Below are 20,549 nucleotides of genomic sequence, written 5' to 3'. Positions count from 1 at the left end.
CATGGTTTTGTCTGACTCCAAAAGCACAAGGTCACAAGACAAACATTTTATACATTCTCATGAATGGTTTATCTACAGTACAGTTTCTAATACAGAACAATCCTTCTTTATTGCTCAGTCTGATGGTGCTTAAATGTTTCCTTCCTTTTGCTTGCACAACAAAACCAGAAACTCAGTTTATCATTTCTCTTAACTCAGGATTTAACAACCACGGATGACAGGTTGCAGAAGAGAGCTGTTATTAACTGCGTTTCACAACTGCATTGCAGTTCTTTTATTCTCTACAAATGCAAAGTTGACTTCGTGAAGGTTAAAGTGATGCTTTGAACGACAGCGAGATTTGTTTTGCAGTACTGAGATCAGCGATAGCAGGACTTCACAAGTTAGTTCACACACTGCAATTATGTTTGTAATCAATCAACATCTTGTCTGAAACCTTACAACAACTTGCCATTAAGAACAGATTTTATTCTTTTTAGGGAGCAGAAGATGAATTTGACAAAATATAGGATTGGTCTGCAGAGCATGTATAGGGTTATTCACAGGACAGTGAAGGCAGAAAGGATGGTCTGAAAGAAAACGCGTCTGACGTGGCAAGATGCTCTGTACTGTACATGCAGACTAAAACGTCCCTACCTTTTAAAAAGATTTTAAACACCCAGCATTGAGACTCCCTTATACGTGATATAAACATGATTACATTTGCCCTGCAACAATCTTAGTCATGCATATCCGGTAATGAGAGCCAGCACATGAACGTCATTTGGGACAATAAGAAAAGCATTCTTGGACTGCAGCTGGTAAATCCCACTCTTGATCACAAACAGGTCAATTCAGTTACAACCACATGAAGGAAGGGCAAGGTTTTAAAAAAAGGGGTACGGGGTCCAGGGAAGACAACAGAACTGGGGAATCAAACCTCTTTTTTATCCAAAGGTAGTAAAATGAAGGCAGCTGTGATGCATGTTTTCCTACTCTTCTCCCGTGATGGCCTCAGATCGGAGACCGCGGGACTCCTCCGTTCTTTAAACAGGCAGATCGGTTCCTCTGATGTTTTAATGCGTTTAGGGACTAGTTAGCAGATGCACGATTCGTGCCAGAACGGTTGTAGTGACTGTACGCTCCTCTGTGTTAAGGAATAAATTAAAGACCATCGAAACAATTGTTTCCTGTAAATGTAAACTGGATGCATTGGCCACCGAGCTATGTGTCCTAGCTGAGAGGCAAATTGATAACTCTGTGCAAATAACCCCAAAACTTTTCCTTATAGCAATAAAAACACCAACTAAAACAATGAAAAAAATTGTGCAACAAAGTTCTGCAGCTAGACAACAGTGCTATTCCTCAACCTGCCTTTTCTAAGTCTAACAAGTGTATGCACATGCCAGCACGAATATTTATTGTTGCCTCCATGGCAAAGAAAAGAAAATTATTGTAGTGCATTTTTAGTCTTAAATTCATTCACTGCCTTAAAGGCAGCAATAATTCCACTTGCTGGTATCTAGAGGATTCTTTTCGACAGGGATACTTAGCAATCCAGGATTGCTTTTTTTTTTTTTCCAAAAAATTTGTGAGTAACATTTGATTATCTACAGTGGGAGACACCATGCAAGTGACAAGTACTGCATTTTAAACTTTAAAATCTTTTGTCATTAGTGAATTTATATTTCATATATATATATTTGATGTGATACTATCCACTCAAGATAATACAACACTTTTTTATATTAGCAAACATTTCAAGAGTTTAATATTCTTGAATGTTTTTCTCTTTTATACTTCTAAAGAGATCAAAATAAATTAAACGTTTTGTACATAATTACAGAAGAAGTAGTTAACTTATTTTATCTTTTTAGTTTAGTACAAAGATATTTGCAAGTTCATTGCCGAAATACACCTTATTTATAAATTTCTTCCATTCTAACGCTAACAGCAAAGGCTTTGGCCTTTGGGCTTTCAGCATCTCCAACAGAAAGCTGCAAGATCTCTAATTGAAAGGTGCTACTTTGGGTATTCTCCTCGTACCACTACGTAGTTTCCTAACATGTGGGATCTAAAATGGCTTAAGTTAGTAACGGATCTGTATTCATCAGCTTTTTATGACATATTAAAACAAATGAAGAAAACAATTATTTGTATTAGTATGCAAATCGTTTTAAAAGAATCCATTTGGAGGGCAGAATAAAAAAAAAATCTACTTCAGCTTACTTAATGTAAAATACAAAGCCACATTTACTCAAAAAGCAGTATTGTCCAGTAAGCAAAAAAAAAAAAAAAAAAAAGTTTAAAATGGGCTTTTCCAACACACTGAAGGGCCTTACCCCATAGTCCTTCTTTTCTAAAATTTAGTGGTAAAAGAAAACATTTCACATTTTATTTCCTGCCAATCGTGACTGCTTTGAAAAGTCGTAATAGAAACAGTTCCATTCTGATGAGTGTCAGCATCTTATCTGCACACTTTTTTAGTGGACACCAAAAAATTTTATACATCTATAGTAAAGTCCATGGAAGCTTTAAGGTACAAGACTACATGTTGTAGGCCACATAGATGGGATCTAGCTGGTCTGCCAAAAATCCATCTCGTAGGTGCATACGTTGTTTCTCTCCACGGGAGTTGATAGGAATTACACCAATGTCCACAACCACCACCACCCCTACAATCAGATAGTGTTCCTCCAGGACCACGTTGGTGACCAAAGGAACCAGGTCCAAAGCTTCTTGCTCCGATCCATCCAGCTCAACTACAACGACCAATAAATTTGTCCAGGTAAACACCGCACTGGAATGAGAGAAAAAAATAGTATTAATGGTGGGGTTTTTTACCCATTTCATTTTTTTCCCTTTTCACTCTGCCTTGGGTTACCTTTTGTTTCACAAAGTGTAAGTAGCAAGAGAGAACACGTCTGCAGGCAGGGGCAGAAGAACAGCCCCACTAGATCTCACTTTAATATTGCTGCAATACTAAGTATTGGGCTAAACTTCCCAGAAACTCAAGTCTAATCCTTGCCTGTCATGTAAGAAGGTAGTTCCCTCGGAAGCCAGAGAACTGTCACAGCGCTGCTGTGTTCATGAAGGCATGCGTGAGCAATGTGTGGGTGGAGGTGTCTTTGCTGGAGTTTTTTGAAGAGCAGCCCAGAAGAGCAAAGGAGGTTAAAAGAGGCGGCACCAAAAGGAACAGCAGGAACATAGTCCGAGCTGAAAGGTCTTTGGGATAAACTCTGCCGAGCGAAGGGGTGCGGAGCCCTGCGAACATTTACATGGCATACTGCAGGCTGCACGAAGGTCCCCGGGTGGCCAGGGAGGCGACTTCCTCACTTGCACGGTGCTAGGCGAAAATGGCTACGTGCCTTCTGGACTGGGCTGGCTGCTGTCCAGGCAGGTCAGAGCTTAGCACAAAAGAGCTGCGATTCTTCTGGAGCAATTGGTTTACACAGAAATAAGCAGTGTCTCCATCTGTTTTATTTCGGCTGTGTTTTATTTCTCTTGGGTTTAAGGGGACAGGAGTTTTTACATTCCTTACTAACAGGTGAGATTGTCAAGGGAACACCTTTATCACCAGTATCTCCTTTTTACTAAAAGAACTTTGTAAAACCCCCAAATTTTGCTTAAACCCTTGAGCTGAAGCAGGTAAATTTTGGTTTCTGCTACTGGGCATCTTTTCTGGCTAAGGATAATGCATTTATCCTTCCAAATCTGGAGACTGGGAGGGTATGAAAGTCTGGTGTATGCTTCACTCCATCCTCCTCCCCACCTCTCAAATGCCTCCAAAGCCTCTGAAGTCTCACAGGAGGTCAGCAGGATTGAGGCTCCACAAAGAGCAATCTCATTCTTCCTTGCAGGTATTTAAGACACAGACGATGGTTATTTCTTTCTCTAACTTACTCCATAGCATAAATAATAATATTCTACACATGTAACTCATACATCAAACCCTGTACTTTACTCTCCTTTACCTTATAAAATCAGTGGATAATTTTCCAGAATTGTCTCAAGCATATGCATCTCAAAGTTAGAATATATTATGTACATAAGCCAACTTCAAAAAGAGCTACTTATCCTAAGGTCAATACTTGACTGAGACAGAAGTGCACTGTTTTAGTCTACTAAGACAATTCTGTAAATCCCTGTACTTTGGAAACATATCTTACTTTGCCCAAAAGTTAGCTATGAAAAGGTGCTCTGTGTTGATGCTTAACAGAATGGATTTTAAGAGAACAGTACTTAGTATTAAAAAAAAATTCATTTTCAGATCCTGCTGAAGTACTAGTTGAATTCTTATGTGCTTATTGATCTGGAAAACTAATGGGCAGCCAAAGCAAGGCTGTGCAGGCTTTTGACTTAGTACTGCTATGAAACGAATTTTAATTTGTAATTATGTTTTCACAGACATTCTAGTAAGTTTTGATCGATGTTGAATATTAGCAAAGTGAAATATCAGTCTGCACGGGTGACCATCTCCAGAGAGGCCCTAAAATTCTTATGGATTGCTGTACAAACATCTAAATTAGTATTATATTTATTTTAACGAAAAAGTCTGGGGAGGTTTTATTAAAATATAAGTTAGCACTTGAAACTGTGCCTTAAATATACTGTTGGGAAAGCAATTAATGGCAAGATTCAGGAGCAGGTCCCTAAAACATGGCATAGGAGAATTTAGTTTGTCTGGGTCCAGAAAACTGATTCCCAAAACCTTCATGAAGCTTCTATTAAGTCCTAGAGCCACTGACACTTCTAAGAGGGTTTCCATTTAATTTAAAACTCATTTTGTATGTTATCCTTCTAACTCACTGCTGACCACTGTAAGTAAAAGGAAATATTGCCCTTTATGTTCTCACCAGCTGAGATGAAGATATATTGGCCACCATGTATCACTTATGAATACATTAACTTTCTAGCCCTGATGAATAAAAACCAAACCAAACCAAACCAGAAAACTAGGGGCCCAGGAAGGCTGCACTTTCTCATGAAATTATGGAGTCACACCCAACAGATGCAACACAGCCAATGCACTGATCTGGGAATGGCCCCTCTTGCTGCTTCCATCCCACCAAATGCTTCAGGAAAAGCAAGAAGTAGTTGAAACACCTCCAGAAGAGAAAGAGGCCCATAATGTTTTTCTTCTCCAAATACCTTGTGTAGCTTTACCTATTTGTCATTATGCAGAAAGAAAAAACCACTCAGCAAATTCCAGGAAGCTATGTTCTGTTCCTCTTTCAAGGGTTTGAAGTTTAAATGAGTTAACAATGTGCTTTAATTAAAACACATATACATACATTATTTCTCAAGATATTTTGCAGTATTAGAAACATTTTCAAAAATGCCTGCTGTAGTTACACATGGTAATAAAACCAGACTGTGCCACTCTTTTGCTTGTTACGTATTGAGACAGGGGAGGTCTAGAGTCAGCAGTTGTTGATTTTGTGCTCAAATTGCTTAAGACACAAGAATAATTTTAAATGACCTTTTAGATCTGATCCTCAATGACAGAAGTTGCACAGCAGGATCACATGTCAGTCAACAAGTTACCACCTTCCTCAATATTGTTAAATGTTACAAAATAAACATGTGTTTTTTGGAAGCTGAGGCTATTTTTAGAAGCTATTGACTGGACATTCCCAGTATCTTTGTTTGCAATAGGTATCAATGCAGTTAAATCCTTAATGGGTCATTGTAACCAAAACAACAGCAGCCTCCACCAAGAAGAGAGGCTCATGCCCCTGTCCAAAGAAAGGCATATACAAAGTATATATGAAAATAAAGATTTAACTGGCTATTATTTTGTCAATGAGTGTTTCACAAAGACAAGAGGATCGCTAAGAGAAGCTGAAAGAGAAGTTAAGCGAGAAAAGTCAAGGCCAGTCACGACTAGGACTATGAATGAAAACTCCACGATTGTGGCTTGAGAGAGCTATTGGGCAGAGCACTGGTTAGGAAGACATTGGGAACCGTGAGCAAACCAGATGTTGTTGCTCCAAACTAGTGCGTGTCCATTTTCTGCAGGGACCACATCAGAGAAATACCTAACTCATTAGCAATCTCTTTTCTTTGAGGACGAAACAACCCTCAAGACTTTCAGGTTTAGCCTTTGGGCAATAGTACAGCATGTTTTCCGAAATCTTACTCATGTGCCTTGTACATTATCACCCAACTACTGGGAAGAGTTAAGGCACTGAGAATTATTTGCATGTACTTCTACCTTCTTGCAGAAATTCAGTGGCCTTTTTCTTTGGTCCTCTCAGCTTACCCCAACCCTTTTTTAGTTGCCACTATCCCACTCATGACTTCCATGATAATGGAAGGAAAAGGATCCTCAAAGTGTTCTCAGTGGACTTGAAAAAAGGAACATAATTGAAGCATTTTTTTGGCCACTGAAACCCATAATGACCATTTCTGCAGTGTGATATGGCTACTTCATTCACTGCTCACACTTTGAGGACACAAAAATCTCTTGACAAACAGGTACTGATGAACACATCAATTTATGAATCTGTGGCCATCTTATAATAGACCTGTCTCTGAACAGCTTGATCTGAAAACTTTCCATCTACTGCTGATAATGATCTGACATATTTTCAAGGAGAATTTCACAGTATCCTTAAAGCGTTCACACTGGTCTATATGAGGACACAGAATCTGCCACCCCTTGTAATGGCTAGCTGGCACAAGACCATACCAGCAGTAATGATGCTCTAGGGAGGAGAAAATAAGGCAAAATCTCAGTTACGGTCAGCCAAGCAATTAAGTGCCTTAGTTTTAACAGATATTTAAGAAAAAAAGCAAGGTGTTTTGACCAAAGAAACCAGTCTGGTCACTGTGCTTCAATTATTAAGTTTACTGCTCCAGGCCACACCTTTGCAGCCAGGTTTGAAAAGAAAAATGGAGAGTCAGATCTTATCCTCACTAAATTGCTCTGGCTGTTGCGACAGGTTCATTTTGGTTGAAAGGAGAAGAGCTGAGCTGAGGTTATATCAAAACAAAATAACTACCTGACTCAGTCTTCTGATGCAAGAATAATGAAAAGCAATTTGTTCTCATGTCGGCCTCAAGAAATGATTACCTGCTGTGTGCATTTGATGATGTGATACATTGATTAAGACAACATCATTATTAACTCATTGATTTACTGCTTCAATTTCCATTGTGACCTTGATTTGATCACTGCTTGATTTATTAATAACCAATTCGAAAGTAACAGTGTGCTCACTAATAAAGTTTACTAGTGTGTTCATCTATTTGAAATGTTTGCTTGCTTACTCCTAATAACAACACTCCTAAAGCCTGAACTTATACCGGTTTGCTTTTCCTGGTTAGAATATAAATCTCAAACTCCAAGAAACAGCTACCAACCTACCTGAGAGCTGTTTGGCTCTCTCAAATTAAAAGTTTTAATCCTTCACTTGTACTTAAAACCATATTAAAAAAGAAACATATTGAATGATCCTAGCGGAAAACAGTCCTTCCTGATTAAATCTGTTAGTGAAAAGTTTCGTCCTAACGACATATTTACAGCTGGGTTATAAATCCTATGACCATCCTGCCAGGCCATTTCCTGGATCAACTGCAATATCCCAGAAAAAACCCCAAACATTTCAGCTTTATATAAGGGCCCTGGTGTTATATAATCCTTACCATTCTGTGATGCTCTTGTGTGCTCTAATTACAGAGGTTTCAATATCAATCGGATGGTATCGCATCCCTCGTAACTCCATGGCTTCATCTAATGCACCCACAACATAAAGTGCATCATGGCGTTCTGGTTGTAAGGAACAAAACTGTTAATGATTCTATTCTCCAGTACATTAAATTACAAAAATGTTCACATTAATAAATAAGTAAAATAAGCATAACACTTATAAGTTATCCTCGAATTTCTGAAACCCCAAAGTTATTTCTGAACTAATGAGAATTTTTCATTCCTGAAGTGCAATGCAGAGCAGAAAGCAGAAGGAAGGCAGGCAGAAACACTATTCCCTTTTGAAGAAGAGAAAGGTGGAAGTCTTTATCCAAAGACAGCAGCATAAATTCCTGTTTTTCTCCTAGGTGCATGCATAACAAACTCATTCTTTTTTAAGGCCCCCTATAAAGGCAATAGGCTTTGTTTCTCTCTCTTTCTTTTGAAGGAGTAAGGATGGATTTGACCTTAACAGTATGGATGATATTCTTCCAGTAGCTTTGAGATGGTCAGTACTGATGCTTAGGATGTATTACAAAGGTGTTTATCAATAAATGATATTATGGTCTGTGCCAGATAGCAAATTGCTCATTCAGACAAATGGCAAGCTCTGGAGCATAATGCTCTTAATAGTACAAATTTTTACTGGCTGAAAAAATAAATGAGGCTGAAATGACACTTTTTAAAAGATATTAGGCTGATAATAAATGACTGCATGTTATTCATAAAGAAATAATATTCGCTAATAGACTTAAAAGCAGATAACTGGCTCATTTTACATTAATTCAGATAGTTGCATGGTGGTAATGTAGTGCCAATATAACCTCTACCAGCAATAAAGGGCAGAGAACTTTCTGCACTGGGAGCTAAAAGTGGGAGGAGAACAGAGACTTAGCAAGTCTTTGCCAGGAGAAGATTTAAGCCATTTGGATACTGAAGTTGCCATATCCTCAGAGAATCCTGAATTTGCTCATGGCTGGGCTATCATTATGAAATCAAAAAAGCCTCCACAAAGGAAAGTAAATCTCTTCAGGAAGATGCTAACGTAAGGACACAGGCAGCAGTTGCAATCCACAGTGATTACTAAAATGCTTTCAGACTTAACGAATTCACTCTTTGGCTGAATAGCGGCTATTCTAGTTGCACTGACACCGGGTCCTGGGATCACTCCTGGAGGTGCTCGCAGCATTGCTAGAAACCATACTTTGCCAACAGCCTCGATTGCCACCTCAGCCAGCCACCACTTGTGGCACTGTGCTCTGCAAAAATCACAGGGAAGTAACGTTTCCCCAAGCAGAGACTTTGTGTGCCTGGCAGTGCTGGTTTACTTACATGTGTACACAAGGAATGTCATAAAAACAAGTAATGAAATCCTGTACCTTCCCAACAGAAACCCAAACACCCCATAGCTTCTCCTGAAGGCTACTGATTGTATTATATTTCAGTAACTGTCGCTGCAGGTTTAAAGACAGGGAAATTTGAGAAATGGACAGCTTCTGTAAGTAAGTTTATAACAAAAGAATTATCAAAGAAGGTGCTCGTCACAGGAGGGACAGGGCTCAGGCTCACAACAAGGCTTTTCCTATCTGCACAAAGGCATTCCTGCAGATATGACTGCGAGTGCAAATGATGGCATTTTAAGCTGCATTTCATCTTTTTCAAGCTGAAGCACTTGGCACATTAACTATGCCAAAAAATCACTGGTGGAGGGGATTTATAGCACCTGAGGTTCAGCAAAGGAAAAGCAACTGTTTCAGCAGGGAAATCTCGCTCTCTGTTTTATTTTCTGATTATTTTCACTAAGGCCTTTTTGCAGTTCTACAGGTTTCGCAGACTAAACACGTTGGGTAGCGCAGGCCAAGAGATGGTGTCAGCCTCAAAATAATCCAAGTTATGTGCATAGACCTAGATGATGAGAAACCTCTTACCTCCGTTTGCATCTGTGAGTTCTGTTCTTCTTAGGAATCCCAGATAGCCAGTTCGAGCCCAAATAGTCTGTGTGTCTCCAAAGCTGAGTCTTGAATTAAAATGATCTGATTGCAAAGATTCATCTCCATAGATGGTAAAATACCCACTGGCATTGTGAGTGCTGTGAACCCATATCTAAGTTAAAAGCAATTATACTGGTATTAATTAAAGTAGCTTTCCAGAATGAAGCACTGTTGAAAATTTTTGCTGCATATATTTTTAGTCATAGCTAAATAATACCATAATGCCTTTTAACACTGTTTTTGAACCCGTAACTGACCCAGTTTTAGGCGGAGAGACCCCAATCTAACCTCACGGATCTGAGCTGTGCCTGGGGGAGAGGGACGCTGGACTCACGGCTGCAGGGATACCTGTTTTGCAGCCCTCTGGCCCCAGGTTAGCCAAAGACCTGCACAACCTCCTTGAACGGCTTAGCTAGCCTTGAGGTCTGCGTGGTTACGGCAATGTTCAGAAGAGCCTGTAGGCCACGGTGCTCTTTCCATAGTCCCCCACATGTGGTTCAGTTTATTTACTCCAGCAGGGATCCTCCATGAACACCAGACAGACAGATTATTTTAAAGGGTGAGGCCAGGGACCCTCACCTATGGAAAAGGATTAATTTCATCTAACTCAAGGCATCATGGAAATATTTATGATTTCATAGTAATGAAATCTTGCAGATGAATCTCACAAATTAGACTGTAATTTTAATTATGACTAAGCAAATTTTTCATTTGGTTAATTAGATCTTTAATTGCTCACTGAAAATCACATTTTTTTCTCTCTAGAAACATAAAATTGGAAAAACATATAGCCTTGCTCAACTCAGCTAATAAAAGTAGTTCAGTGTGTTGAAGCACAGTGATTATAAAGAGAATAGCACTAGAAAACCATCTAGCTGATATTAGACTAATCAATAAACTTATTTTTTCATCTAAGATTCCATCAGAACTAGTGAAGCACCAAGTAGAAAATACAGTTAGTAAAAGCAGGTTTTTTTCAATTTTTTAACAAACTTGAACTATTATTCGTATTTATCAAGTATGTTACTAGCAATTTTAATAATGATACAAATATCATGCTACATACTTTATAGACTATAAAGATCTGTAGAATCCACAATTTTCTTAACCGGGCATTTGATAAGATGTATTATAGGAAACCACTGGCATACACAATGATAGCATTATCTCTGCAATTTCATTCAGAGCATGCACAGGTTAAGTTTTCATGACTCACCTCACCAAGATGAGAATCTCCTAAGGGTCCCTTTGTTTCTGGATTAGCAATAATGATACGTACTCCTGGGAGGATCTATTGAAAGAAAACATGAGGCAGTGAGAAAGCAGATACCCGCTTATGCAATCATATGCTGACTCTTCGTCCCCAAAAAACCTTCATTAGAAACTAAAAGAAATCCTTAAAAAGTTAAAGTAGACTTATAACATAAAAAATTGAAATAGTCCATAGATGTAATAAATTCTGAGATATCTGGGAAAAGCTACAAAACCTCTTCTTTTTGTGAAAGCTGAACAGCTTCCATCATTAAAAACTCTTCAGAAATCAAATGTTCACCTACAATACAAAAATCCTAACAAATGGCCCAAGTCCCTCTGAGAGTATATATTAGAATAGACCCCCCCCGCCCCGCTATCCACATGAAACCTTGGCCTGAAACAAAAACAAAGCCAGAGGCACCATGTAATCTTCCCAGAACTAGGCCCTACCAATAACTTCATGTAATGGACATTCAACCACTACAGAGATGGGCAGATGTTAAACCTCAAAATAGAAAAGGGAGCATCCTCTGACCATGAGTGTTTCCAAAGCTATGGTTAGAAAGCTTTAGATGAGCATCCACAGCATCAAGGGGCAGTCAGTGAGCAGGGACTGCCTCGGTGGCTCAGTGCAGCAGCGATGGCACCTCTCCTTTCTCCCAAAGGCGAAGCACGCTTAGTAGTAGACCTCGGTCACTGGCACGTGGCCAGGCAGAGTGGTTCAGGGGCAGAGCTACGAGTAGCACCCATATCTCTGTGTGCCAGTCCTATGTCAGTACCCTGTCCCCACAGCGATGCCGCCCACCAGAGACGGTCCCTCTGCAGGTGATCACTAGCTTATGAGTACAACGTTGGTGATCTGAGACCAGTTGTCAGTGGACATGGGTCTTCATCAATAAAACTGCCTTTACTAGTGGCACATTTGTTGGCTGTTTCAAGAGTGAGATGTGGAGGATGAAATGCTTTTTGCATAAAAGAGGAAGATATAGCTTCTGAAAGAGCAGTAATGCATCAATTACCATCCTTGTAATGATCCACCCAAGGGTACTGAGGGAGCTGGCAGAAGTCCTCACCAAGCCACTTCCAATCATTTATCAGCAGTCCTGGCTAACCGGGGAGGTCCCAGCTGACTGGAGGTTAGCAAATGTGACGCCCATCTACAAGAAGGGCCAGAAGGAGGATCCAGGGAGATACAGGCCTGCCAGTCTGACCTTGGTGCCGGGGAAGGTTATGGAGCAGATCATCCTGAGTGCCATCACACGGCACGTACAGGACAACCAGGAGATCAGGCTCAGTCAGCATGGAGTTATGAAAGGCAGGTCCTGCTTGACTAACCTGGTCTCCTTCTATGACAAGGTGACCCATTTAGTGGGTGAGGGAAAGGTTGTGAATGTTGTCTACCTAGACTTTAGTAAAGCCTTTGATACCATTTCCCACGGCATTCTCCTGGAGAAGCTGGCTGCTCATGGCTTAGACAGGTGTACACTTTGTGGGTAAAAAACTGGCTGGATGGCCAGGCCCAGAGAGTTGTGGTGACTGGAGTTAAATCCAGCTGGTGGCTGGTCACAGGTGGTGTTTCCTAGGGCTCAGTATTGGGGCCAGTTCTGTTTATATCTTATATCCATATCTTTATCAATGATCTGGAGGAGGGGATCGAGTGCACCCTCAGCAAGTTTGTGGATGACACCAAGTTGGGAGGGAGTGTTGATCTGCTTGAGGGTAGGAAGGCTCTACAGAGGGATCTGGACAGGCTGGATCGATGGGCTGAGGCTAAGTATATGAGGTTCAACAAGGCCAAGTGCCGGGTCCTGCACTTCGGTCACAACAACCCCGTGCAGTGCTACAGGCTTGGAGAAGAGCGGCTGGAAAGCTGCCCGGCAGAGAAAGACCTGGGGGTGCTGGTCGACAGCCGGCTGGATATGAGCCAGCAGGGTGCCCAGGCGGCCAAGAAAGGCCAACAGCACCCTGGCCTGTATCAGAAACAGTGTGGCCAGCAGGAGCAGGGAGGTGGTTGTTCCCCTGTACTTGGCACTGGTGAGGCCGTACCTGGAGTCCTGTGTTCAGTTTTGGGCCCCTCACTACAAGAAAGCCATTGAGGTGCTGGAGCGTGTCCAGAGAAGGGCAACCAGGTTGGTGAGGGGCCTGGAGCACAAGTCTTATGAGGAGCAGCTGAGGGAACTGGGATTATTTAGTCTGGAATAAAAGAGGCTGAGGGGAGACCTCATTGCTCTCTACAGCTACCTGAAAGGAGGTTGTAGTGAGGTGGGTGTCAATCCCTTTTCCCAAGCAACAAGCAACAGGACAGGAAGAAATGTCCTCAAATTGCACCAGGGAAGGTTTAGATTGGATATTAGGAAAAATTTCTTCACCGAAAGGGTGGTCAAACATTGGAACAGGCTGCCCAGGGAAGTGGTGGAGTCACCATCCCTGGAGGTATTTAAAAGATGTGTAGATGTGGTGCTTAGGGACATGGTTTAGTGGTGGACTTGGCAGTGTTAGGTTAACAGTTGGACTCGGGGATCTTAAAGGCCCTTTTCAACCGAAATGATTCTATGATCTATGATCATGCTGTAACCTCAACAGTAAAGAAAGGTCTTCAGTCTGCACAGCTGATAAAGCCTTCCTCAACACTACATTCGCTCAAAAAATTAACAGAAATGGAAATTTACTGAAAATATTTACCATGAAAGATATGTTTAACTCTTCTTTCAGTACTTACTTTTCCTGACTCCATGAGTGGCAAACTATGTGGAGATCCTCTTTCTACTAAACGAACTCTGTAAAATACATGTAAAAATAATATGCATAATACACGGCTGCATTTATTTGCTTTTCCTTAACATTTATTTCTAAAATGAATAGTTAATGGTCACAGAGATTAATGTTATTTTTGGAACAGATGAAGCTTATATCCTGTAGAACATAATCGGGCCCAATATTTAATCTTAGTCAAGACTTATGGCTGGGAAAATAATGAAAAAAAGATGTGTGTGAACGTTTTCTTAAATATTAAATTCTTCAAATGTAGTTGGTGCCTTTTATTTATTTTTGATAGACTTTTGTAAATGGAATTCCATGCATAAATTTATTCACAACAAGGGGGATCTAAAATTTTGATTTCCCACAAGAACATCATAAATGCCAGGGCACAGACACAAAAGCGTGTGAGCTGAGTGAGCAACCACATTCCACGAATAAAATCAAAGTCAGACTGAAGTAACTCATAACCTGGCCTCAGCTTCAAATCTGCATTTGCAATCTTTTAATTATTTTCAATGGACAGTGGTTGATAAACATTTTAATATTAAAAAAAAATAATTTAATGAAAAATGTTATTACTGCTGAGGTCAGACCCTTTCTCTGAGTGTAGCTTTCTGGTCTTCTCTCCTCCTTTCTTAGATAACTTATTTTCCCACTACAAGAACAGAAATGGCAGCTCTCCTTCAGTTGTATGATGGTCTGGAAGGAAATACCTCATTTAACCTAAGAAAAATAGCAGGTTAGAATGAAAGAGACTTTAAAGTCCTAAAATAGCCGATGATCTCAGCCAGTAAATGGTGAAGAAAATTTGGTAACATCTAGGCATTCCTGCATCCTAAGTGAGATAACTTAAAAGTTCTAACAGCCCATGAAAACCTTAAACTTCCCACTCCTGAACATTTTTCATAATCCACTTAACCAAGCTAAATCTGGACTTCTGTCAAAAGAGCTGTTCTTACCTCTTTCTTCCCCTCAGCTCTGTGATTAGAAAGAAAAAAAACAACGTAAGATGCCTAAAAACCAACGCTGTAAAAGGTAAAGATGAAACTTCAGAAGGGAGGAATACATAGCTAGGAACAGATGGGTGGAGAACTGGATCTGGTTAAACTGATCATAAAACTGCAGTCTGTTAGGAGCAGTCATGATAGATCTTTTTTGGACTGTTTTGAGGTCTTTTTACACAGAGTACCGCAGTGCTCAGTTTGGGAAAGGAGGGATGAGACACAGAGAGACCTCAGCTAGAGGTCCCTTTGGAGAAGAACAAAGCTTTGGCAAGTTCAGCCCCTAAACATAAAGGAGATGGAAGAGAAGGAAAAAGATTTTTTTTTAAATTTTTTTTTTTTTTTTACTGTTTCTTTGCTCCAAAAGTCTTCTATAAAAGCTGGCACTGTCGAGGTCAAGGCAGGAATAGTGAATAGTGTTTTATCTGCAGTTCTGGGAAGTCTCTCAACCTTGATGAACAGGGCAGGGCTAAGCCCTAAGGCATTGCACATCAGTGTGAACAGTTCCTTGTACTAAGAGCAACAGATACAATCCAAATATCCAGCAATTTCAGACTGCTTTTCCAAGTCATTTTGAGGAAAAAAGGATGTAAAGTGCCCTACAAGGGCACTGCCTGGAGCAGGCACAGTTAGGCAGCTGCAGACTGATGTGCTCTTCTGCAAGATGCGTAATAGGAACTACCTTCCAACGTTTGTTCAACTGCCACAGAACTCGCAGGCAGTGCCTGAAGCACTAATTACCACTTCTGTGCATTACCTTTAATGTTATAGTGTCCTTGTTTTACACTGTATTGCTCTCTTAAACCTCTGTTGTGTTACAGGTGTGCACATGCGCCCATGTTTTCTACTGAGCCTCCCACCAGGTGAAGAACAGTAGGGCCACCACTGGATTCACAGTAAAAGCAGTGAAGCTACAACATCCATCTTTTCAACCAGGGACACAGGTATGGGGCAGCAGAAAGCCAGGACACAGGAGCTTCACTGTAAGGTGTACATGCAAGGCTAAATTAATGCTACTCTATAAAGGGTATGTCTACATAAGCCACACTTGTGTTGCTGTTCAAATGGCAAGCCAAATCATAGATGTTTAGCAGTATGCAGCAAAGGTTTTAAAAATAACTCTGTGCATATGGAAACAAAATCAAATATTGCAGAAAACAGTTGTTAATAATGCCTGTATTTCTGCCTTTTTACATATATCTTTGTTCTGTAAAATCCCTGTTAGTGTAGAAATAGAAAATGCCTTTCACTGCGTTCTTCAACTGACACCTCCAATCTTTAGATACGTATTTGCAGACAGGTAACTGTTCTTAGAAGAACTAGCCATCATTTCAGCCACTTGGTAGCTCCTTTAACAGACAGTGTTATCTCATTTATTATTTACCAACATTTGTCAAATAGAGAAAAATCTTAAAAAAAAGACAATTTAAAAAACCTCAGTCATAAGCACTGCTAAGAGTGAGAGTGTAACAAAGGTCAGGAAGTACTTTATTTGAATTTTAAGATTGGCTTAAAAAGAATTCAATTTGGATAACAGTAGCAAAAAACCTCTGGGGCAGGAAAAGTGTATGTCAGAGCTGTCCAGCTGCCCAGAGATATTGCTGGCCTTTGCTCCCTTCCTGCCTCAATGAAGTGTTGCTGAACTCCAGGCCTAGCAGAAATCACATATAAAAAAGCTATATGCTCAACAGTCAGTGAAGTGACTACTGGAAATGAATCAACATTCATCATCTCACCATCTCTTTCCTCTTTGCTTTCAGCATCTGTGCTTCCCACCTTGTTCTTATTATCGCAAGCATATTCTTCTAGTTCCCTTCTCCACCTATTTCCTTTAACCTTATCTGATTTTTTAGCACATGACGATCCAAAAGGCACAATTTCTCAGTTTCCAATTCTGTTAAACCTCTCCCACTCTGTGCTTTCTGCCTCACATCCCTACAGAGTTATCACGGCATCACACTAAACATAGAGACAGTATTTCCTGGAGGTTTTCTGCAAGAGCCCTGTTAGCACTCAAAAACTTGGACTCCTTTTTAAAAAGTTTCTGCTAAGCTCACAATCCATTTGGGAACATGCTGTTAAACCTCTAACAACTCTGAAATAATAAAAGATGTTTTGCCACAAAGAGACTTCAAAAAATAGAAGTAAAACATTAGATTCTGATGTTACCGACTCCTATGTGCATACTTAATTTTAAGTGCATAATAGTCTTATTAACTCTACTGGGACTAGTACTGTGAATCAATTATGGACATTAGGCAATAATTTTTAAAAATAGTTTTACTGTGCCTCAGCATAAAATAATTCAGTTGTTCCCACTCTTCCCCAAGAGATTTCCATTTTTCCACTAACAAACACAGACAGCAGACACGATTGAAAATTTCGCTATCCCTCTCGAGTGAGAAGCATCACTATTGAGGCTGGTCTGGCAGGCAAGGTAAAAAGGCAGAGCACAGAGCCCATCAGACACTTGAAAAACAACGCCTTTGAATTACTCAGGTGATGCTGGCAAAGAAAGCCACAGCTTCTTACAGCCTTCATAGGACAATGCTAGTAAAACTTCTCCAAATTCACAATCATAACGTGCTCCCAGACAGCAGAGGTCTAGAAAGGGCAAGTCCTGTTTCTCTGCAGTGCTTCAGCCATTCTTTGTTAGGATTGAAAACAATCTCTTACAAAGTGAGTACAGAGCCTTCCCACTGCGTTCTGCTGCCTTCAAATCTTGCTGGGAAGGGCAGAGGAGAACATGGCAGTAGAGCCAGCCTGGGCAAAGAGCCTGAAAATCAAGTGGATGGGAGAAGAATGCTGCCTTTGGGCATGAAAGCTACTTTTGCACCTTCTGGTGGTTTGCAGCCAAGCTGAGAGGGAAAACATTAATGACTGACCCAATGTAGGGCAGACACAGAGTTTCTCTCCCACCAAAATGTCTCACTGGAGGGGAGAGGCAGAAGATATTGAAGAAGCACTGCACTGTTACACAGCTATGAGCAATGATGATATGCAATGAATCTGTAGTATTTACATAGGACAGTATAGGAGAGTATAATTTTTAGATTTTTTTCACTGGTTCCTAAGAATTAATCTTTTTTTCTTAAAAAAATCTCTAACTGGAGCTGTACAGTTAAGAAAGCTGCCTGTGTTTCAAAGTCTGGGATTTAATAAGGAATGCAGCTACAATGCCAGTATGTGCTAAACTTCTTTTCTTGTTACAATTTAATACATTGGACAGGTTTAATCTCCTTTAAATCAAACACTATAGAAAAGTAAGACTGAAATCTGATTTCAGAATGAAAACTGGCAAGCTATAACTAACTGGGCACTGTAATCACTGTGCAGCAAAGGGGATATCGAAATACAGTAACAATGTCTTTCTGCCCAACTGTCTTAGGTGAAATTGCAGATTTTGTTTATGCTCCTCTTTAGATCTGGTCCGTTCGGTGATGAAAACTCTCCAAAATATATTCCACAGCTTGCTAGTATTTCGCACTAATCAGGGAGTTTGTCAGCAGAGCTATTAACTATTGCTTTGGGAATCTGCAGGGGCTGGAGCATGCAGAGTGGTACTAACCAATGTTACAATGCCAAAACTGGGCAAACCTTCAAAGCTGGCTGTGCTGTTGCTCTGAGAAAGACTTTGGATTCTGTGATTCTAATAGAGATGGAAAGAAGCTATGAGGTCATCCAAGTCTTGCTCCTTGCCAAAAAAAGACTGTTCCCTGCAGTGCACTTTCGAGTGCTTTGTCTACTCCTGTTACAGTATTTCAAATGATGGGGCTTCTTCCACTTCCCTTCAGAGTTTATTTCTTAGCTGAATGTATTTCATAGTCAGGAACCTTTTTACTCTGCAATGCTTGGCACAAACTGTTCTTAGCTTCCTCTTGTTATTTCTAACTAGCTCTCCACGTCCAATTCAAAGGATTTTTTCCCACCGTCCCCTTTCTTTTTAAAAATAACTCAGCTAAAGAGTTTGCCTTTTACCCTAACACTTGGCCAAACTCCACATCTTGAACTTTCTTCTTTCCTTTATAGGCATTCCCACAAGCTGAGCCATGGTAACTGCCCTCCTCCTCCTTGCCAGTGTGCCAGAATCTTCTGCTGTTAGTCAGACTTGGGCACTGAAACACTGCACCTTCCATCATCTCAAGCTCTTATTTCCCTGTCTATCCTACTGACCCTTCCTCCTGTCTTGAGGAGTCTGTTCTCACACCATGTCACTTTGCAGCCATGCCAGCTTGGAAGTCCAGTGTTTTGGTTTCTTTAATACTAGCTATTTTGCACACTAATTTCTTTCAGTAGCTGTTTTGGGATGCTGCTGCTTTTGAAGACCTTCAGCAACAAAACCTAGAGGAAACCAGATAGGATGCAATGGAGGAAACCAGATAGGATGCGATGCACATATAATCTAATATATATTGAAAATACACTGTATATAAGTCCCCTCCTTGCCATAGCCTTTCCGTGGCAGAAAGAAACAGCCAATGGTCTCTTTGGTTTCATTCCAGCCCTATTTCTTAAGTTTTCCTGCTGATTGTCATCTTACATTAGAAGTTGAGCTTGTGGGGAAAACGTGGATATTTTCTTACCCTGCAAGAAACTGATGTTTTGACAATTTTTGTGTATTACACTGGAACAAAAAAGTCAAATATGGAAAGAAGCTGTAAACGGAATCTGAAAAAAAAAGAAGTTGCAGGTCAGAAAAAGAGGTTGTTTATGTTTAGTGTTTCAGGTTTTTTGTTTTGTTTTGAAATGTACTCTCCAAACTGAAAATGCTTTAACCACTATCATGAGCAAAAATTCAACAGTTAAAGTAGGGTGTTTTGGCCACTTTGAGAAATCTAACTTTTTCCTTAAGCTGAAAAAGATCCGTCAAATCTGACTCTTCTGTTTTCAACACAACGGTCTTTTCTGGTGAAAAAAGACAACCACTTAATCCATTAGAAATTTTAGCCAAAATCTAATTGTAAGGCATTTAATGCCAGAGAGCACATATGCTTTCATGTAGCTATATCCACAGCACAGTGGTTACCCAGTTCTGACTCAAATGGCTGGGAACTATTGCCATGAACTACTGCCATCATCAACACCTTTCAGATATATATTGCTGTCTAATGTTGAGATGGTGCCTGGGTAAGACTGATGGTGGGAAAGGGCTGAGACAGCCTGTTGTGATTTTCTTTAGTTAGAGGAAAGATGGGCACTGTAGGTAACAGCGGGATCCTGGACAGGGGTCAGGCATCTTTCACACTCAAGACATTCAGTGCAACTTCTCTTTAATCAAACAGTAAAATATTTCTACATAAACTATTCCAGAATTTACAAGTCAATGAGCTCGTTCTACCAAAAATGGAAATATGGATCAAAGAACATAAGCTCTGCCTTCTAGAATGACATACCCAGTTCAAATAGCCAGATCAGAAAAGGAGGAAAATGGCATAGCTGAACACTTAGGCTGAAGGAAAAATCTAGATAATGAAGAAGAGTTTCCCTGCATCATCCTGGTTTCCTCAGAGCAGTTTTCCTCCCATCACATGACAAATTCAGATAATGGATAAATACAACCGAGACTGAAAAAGGGAGTGTGGGATTGAGGCAAACTTTAGCCAACAAAATTAACAACCATTAAATCTTCTATATGTCTAGGAGATATTTTAATCCTGTTAATTCAATAATCAACAAGTTCAGTTAAAGAATTAGCATTAAATCACTTCCTTTAAGGTAAAGACTTTTCTTCACTATAAACCTAAATTACACTTCATGTCCCAAATTCCCTGAGGTCAAAAGCAAACAGCTTCTAATCCGTCAGATGGCTGAAGAAATAAGCAGAAAAGTTACACAAGGATCTAACACAGTTCAGAAAGTTGCAAAGGGATC

The 20,549-nt window shown here is 40.2% G+C and overlaps 1 protein-coding gene across 4 annotated transcripts in view; it reads right to left on the bottom strand.

Moving 5' to 3' along the window:
• Positions 1-1,820: 1,820 nt before the first annotated feature.
• DIP2C (disco interacting protein 2 homolog C) overlaps positions 1,821-20,549 on the bottom strand; it is a 335,666-nt gene continuing 316,937 nt past the window's right edge. For all 4 annotated transcript variants that reach the window (XM_049798792.1, XM_049798793.1, XM_049798794.1 and 1 more), the window contains 5 exons: positions 13,637-13,694; positions 10,880-10,954; positions 9,601-9,775; positions 7,630-7,753; positions 1,821-2,779 (listed from right to left, as the gene is read on the bottom strand). In XM_049798792.1, the coding sequence (XP_049654749.1) occupies positions 2,527-2,779; positions 7,630-7,753; positions 9,601-9,775; positions 10,880-10,954; positions 13,637-13,694 (685 nt within the window). In that variant the 3' untranslated portion in view covers positions 1,821-2,526. The remainder of the gene's footprint in view (positions 2,780-7,629; positions 7,754-9,600; positions 9,776-10,879; positions 10,955-13,636; positions 13,695-20,549) is intronic.

Source organism: Accipiter gentilis, chromosome 4 (genome assembly GCF_929443795.1).
Source record: "Accipiter gentilis chromosome 4, bAccGen1.1, whole genome shotgun sequence".
NCBI lineage: Eukaryota > Metazoa > Chordata > Aves > Accipitriformes > Accipitridae > Astur > Astur gentilis.
This window is presented reverse-complemented; position numbering and strand designations above follow the sequence as displayed.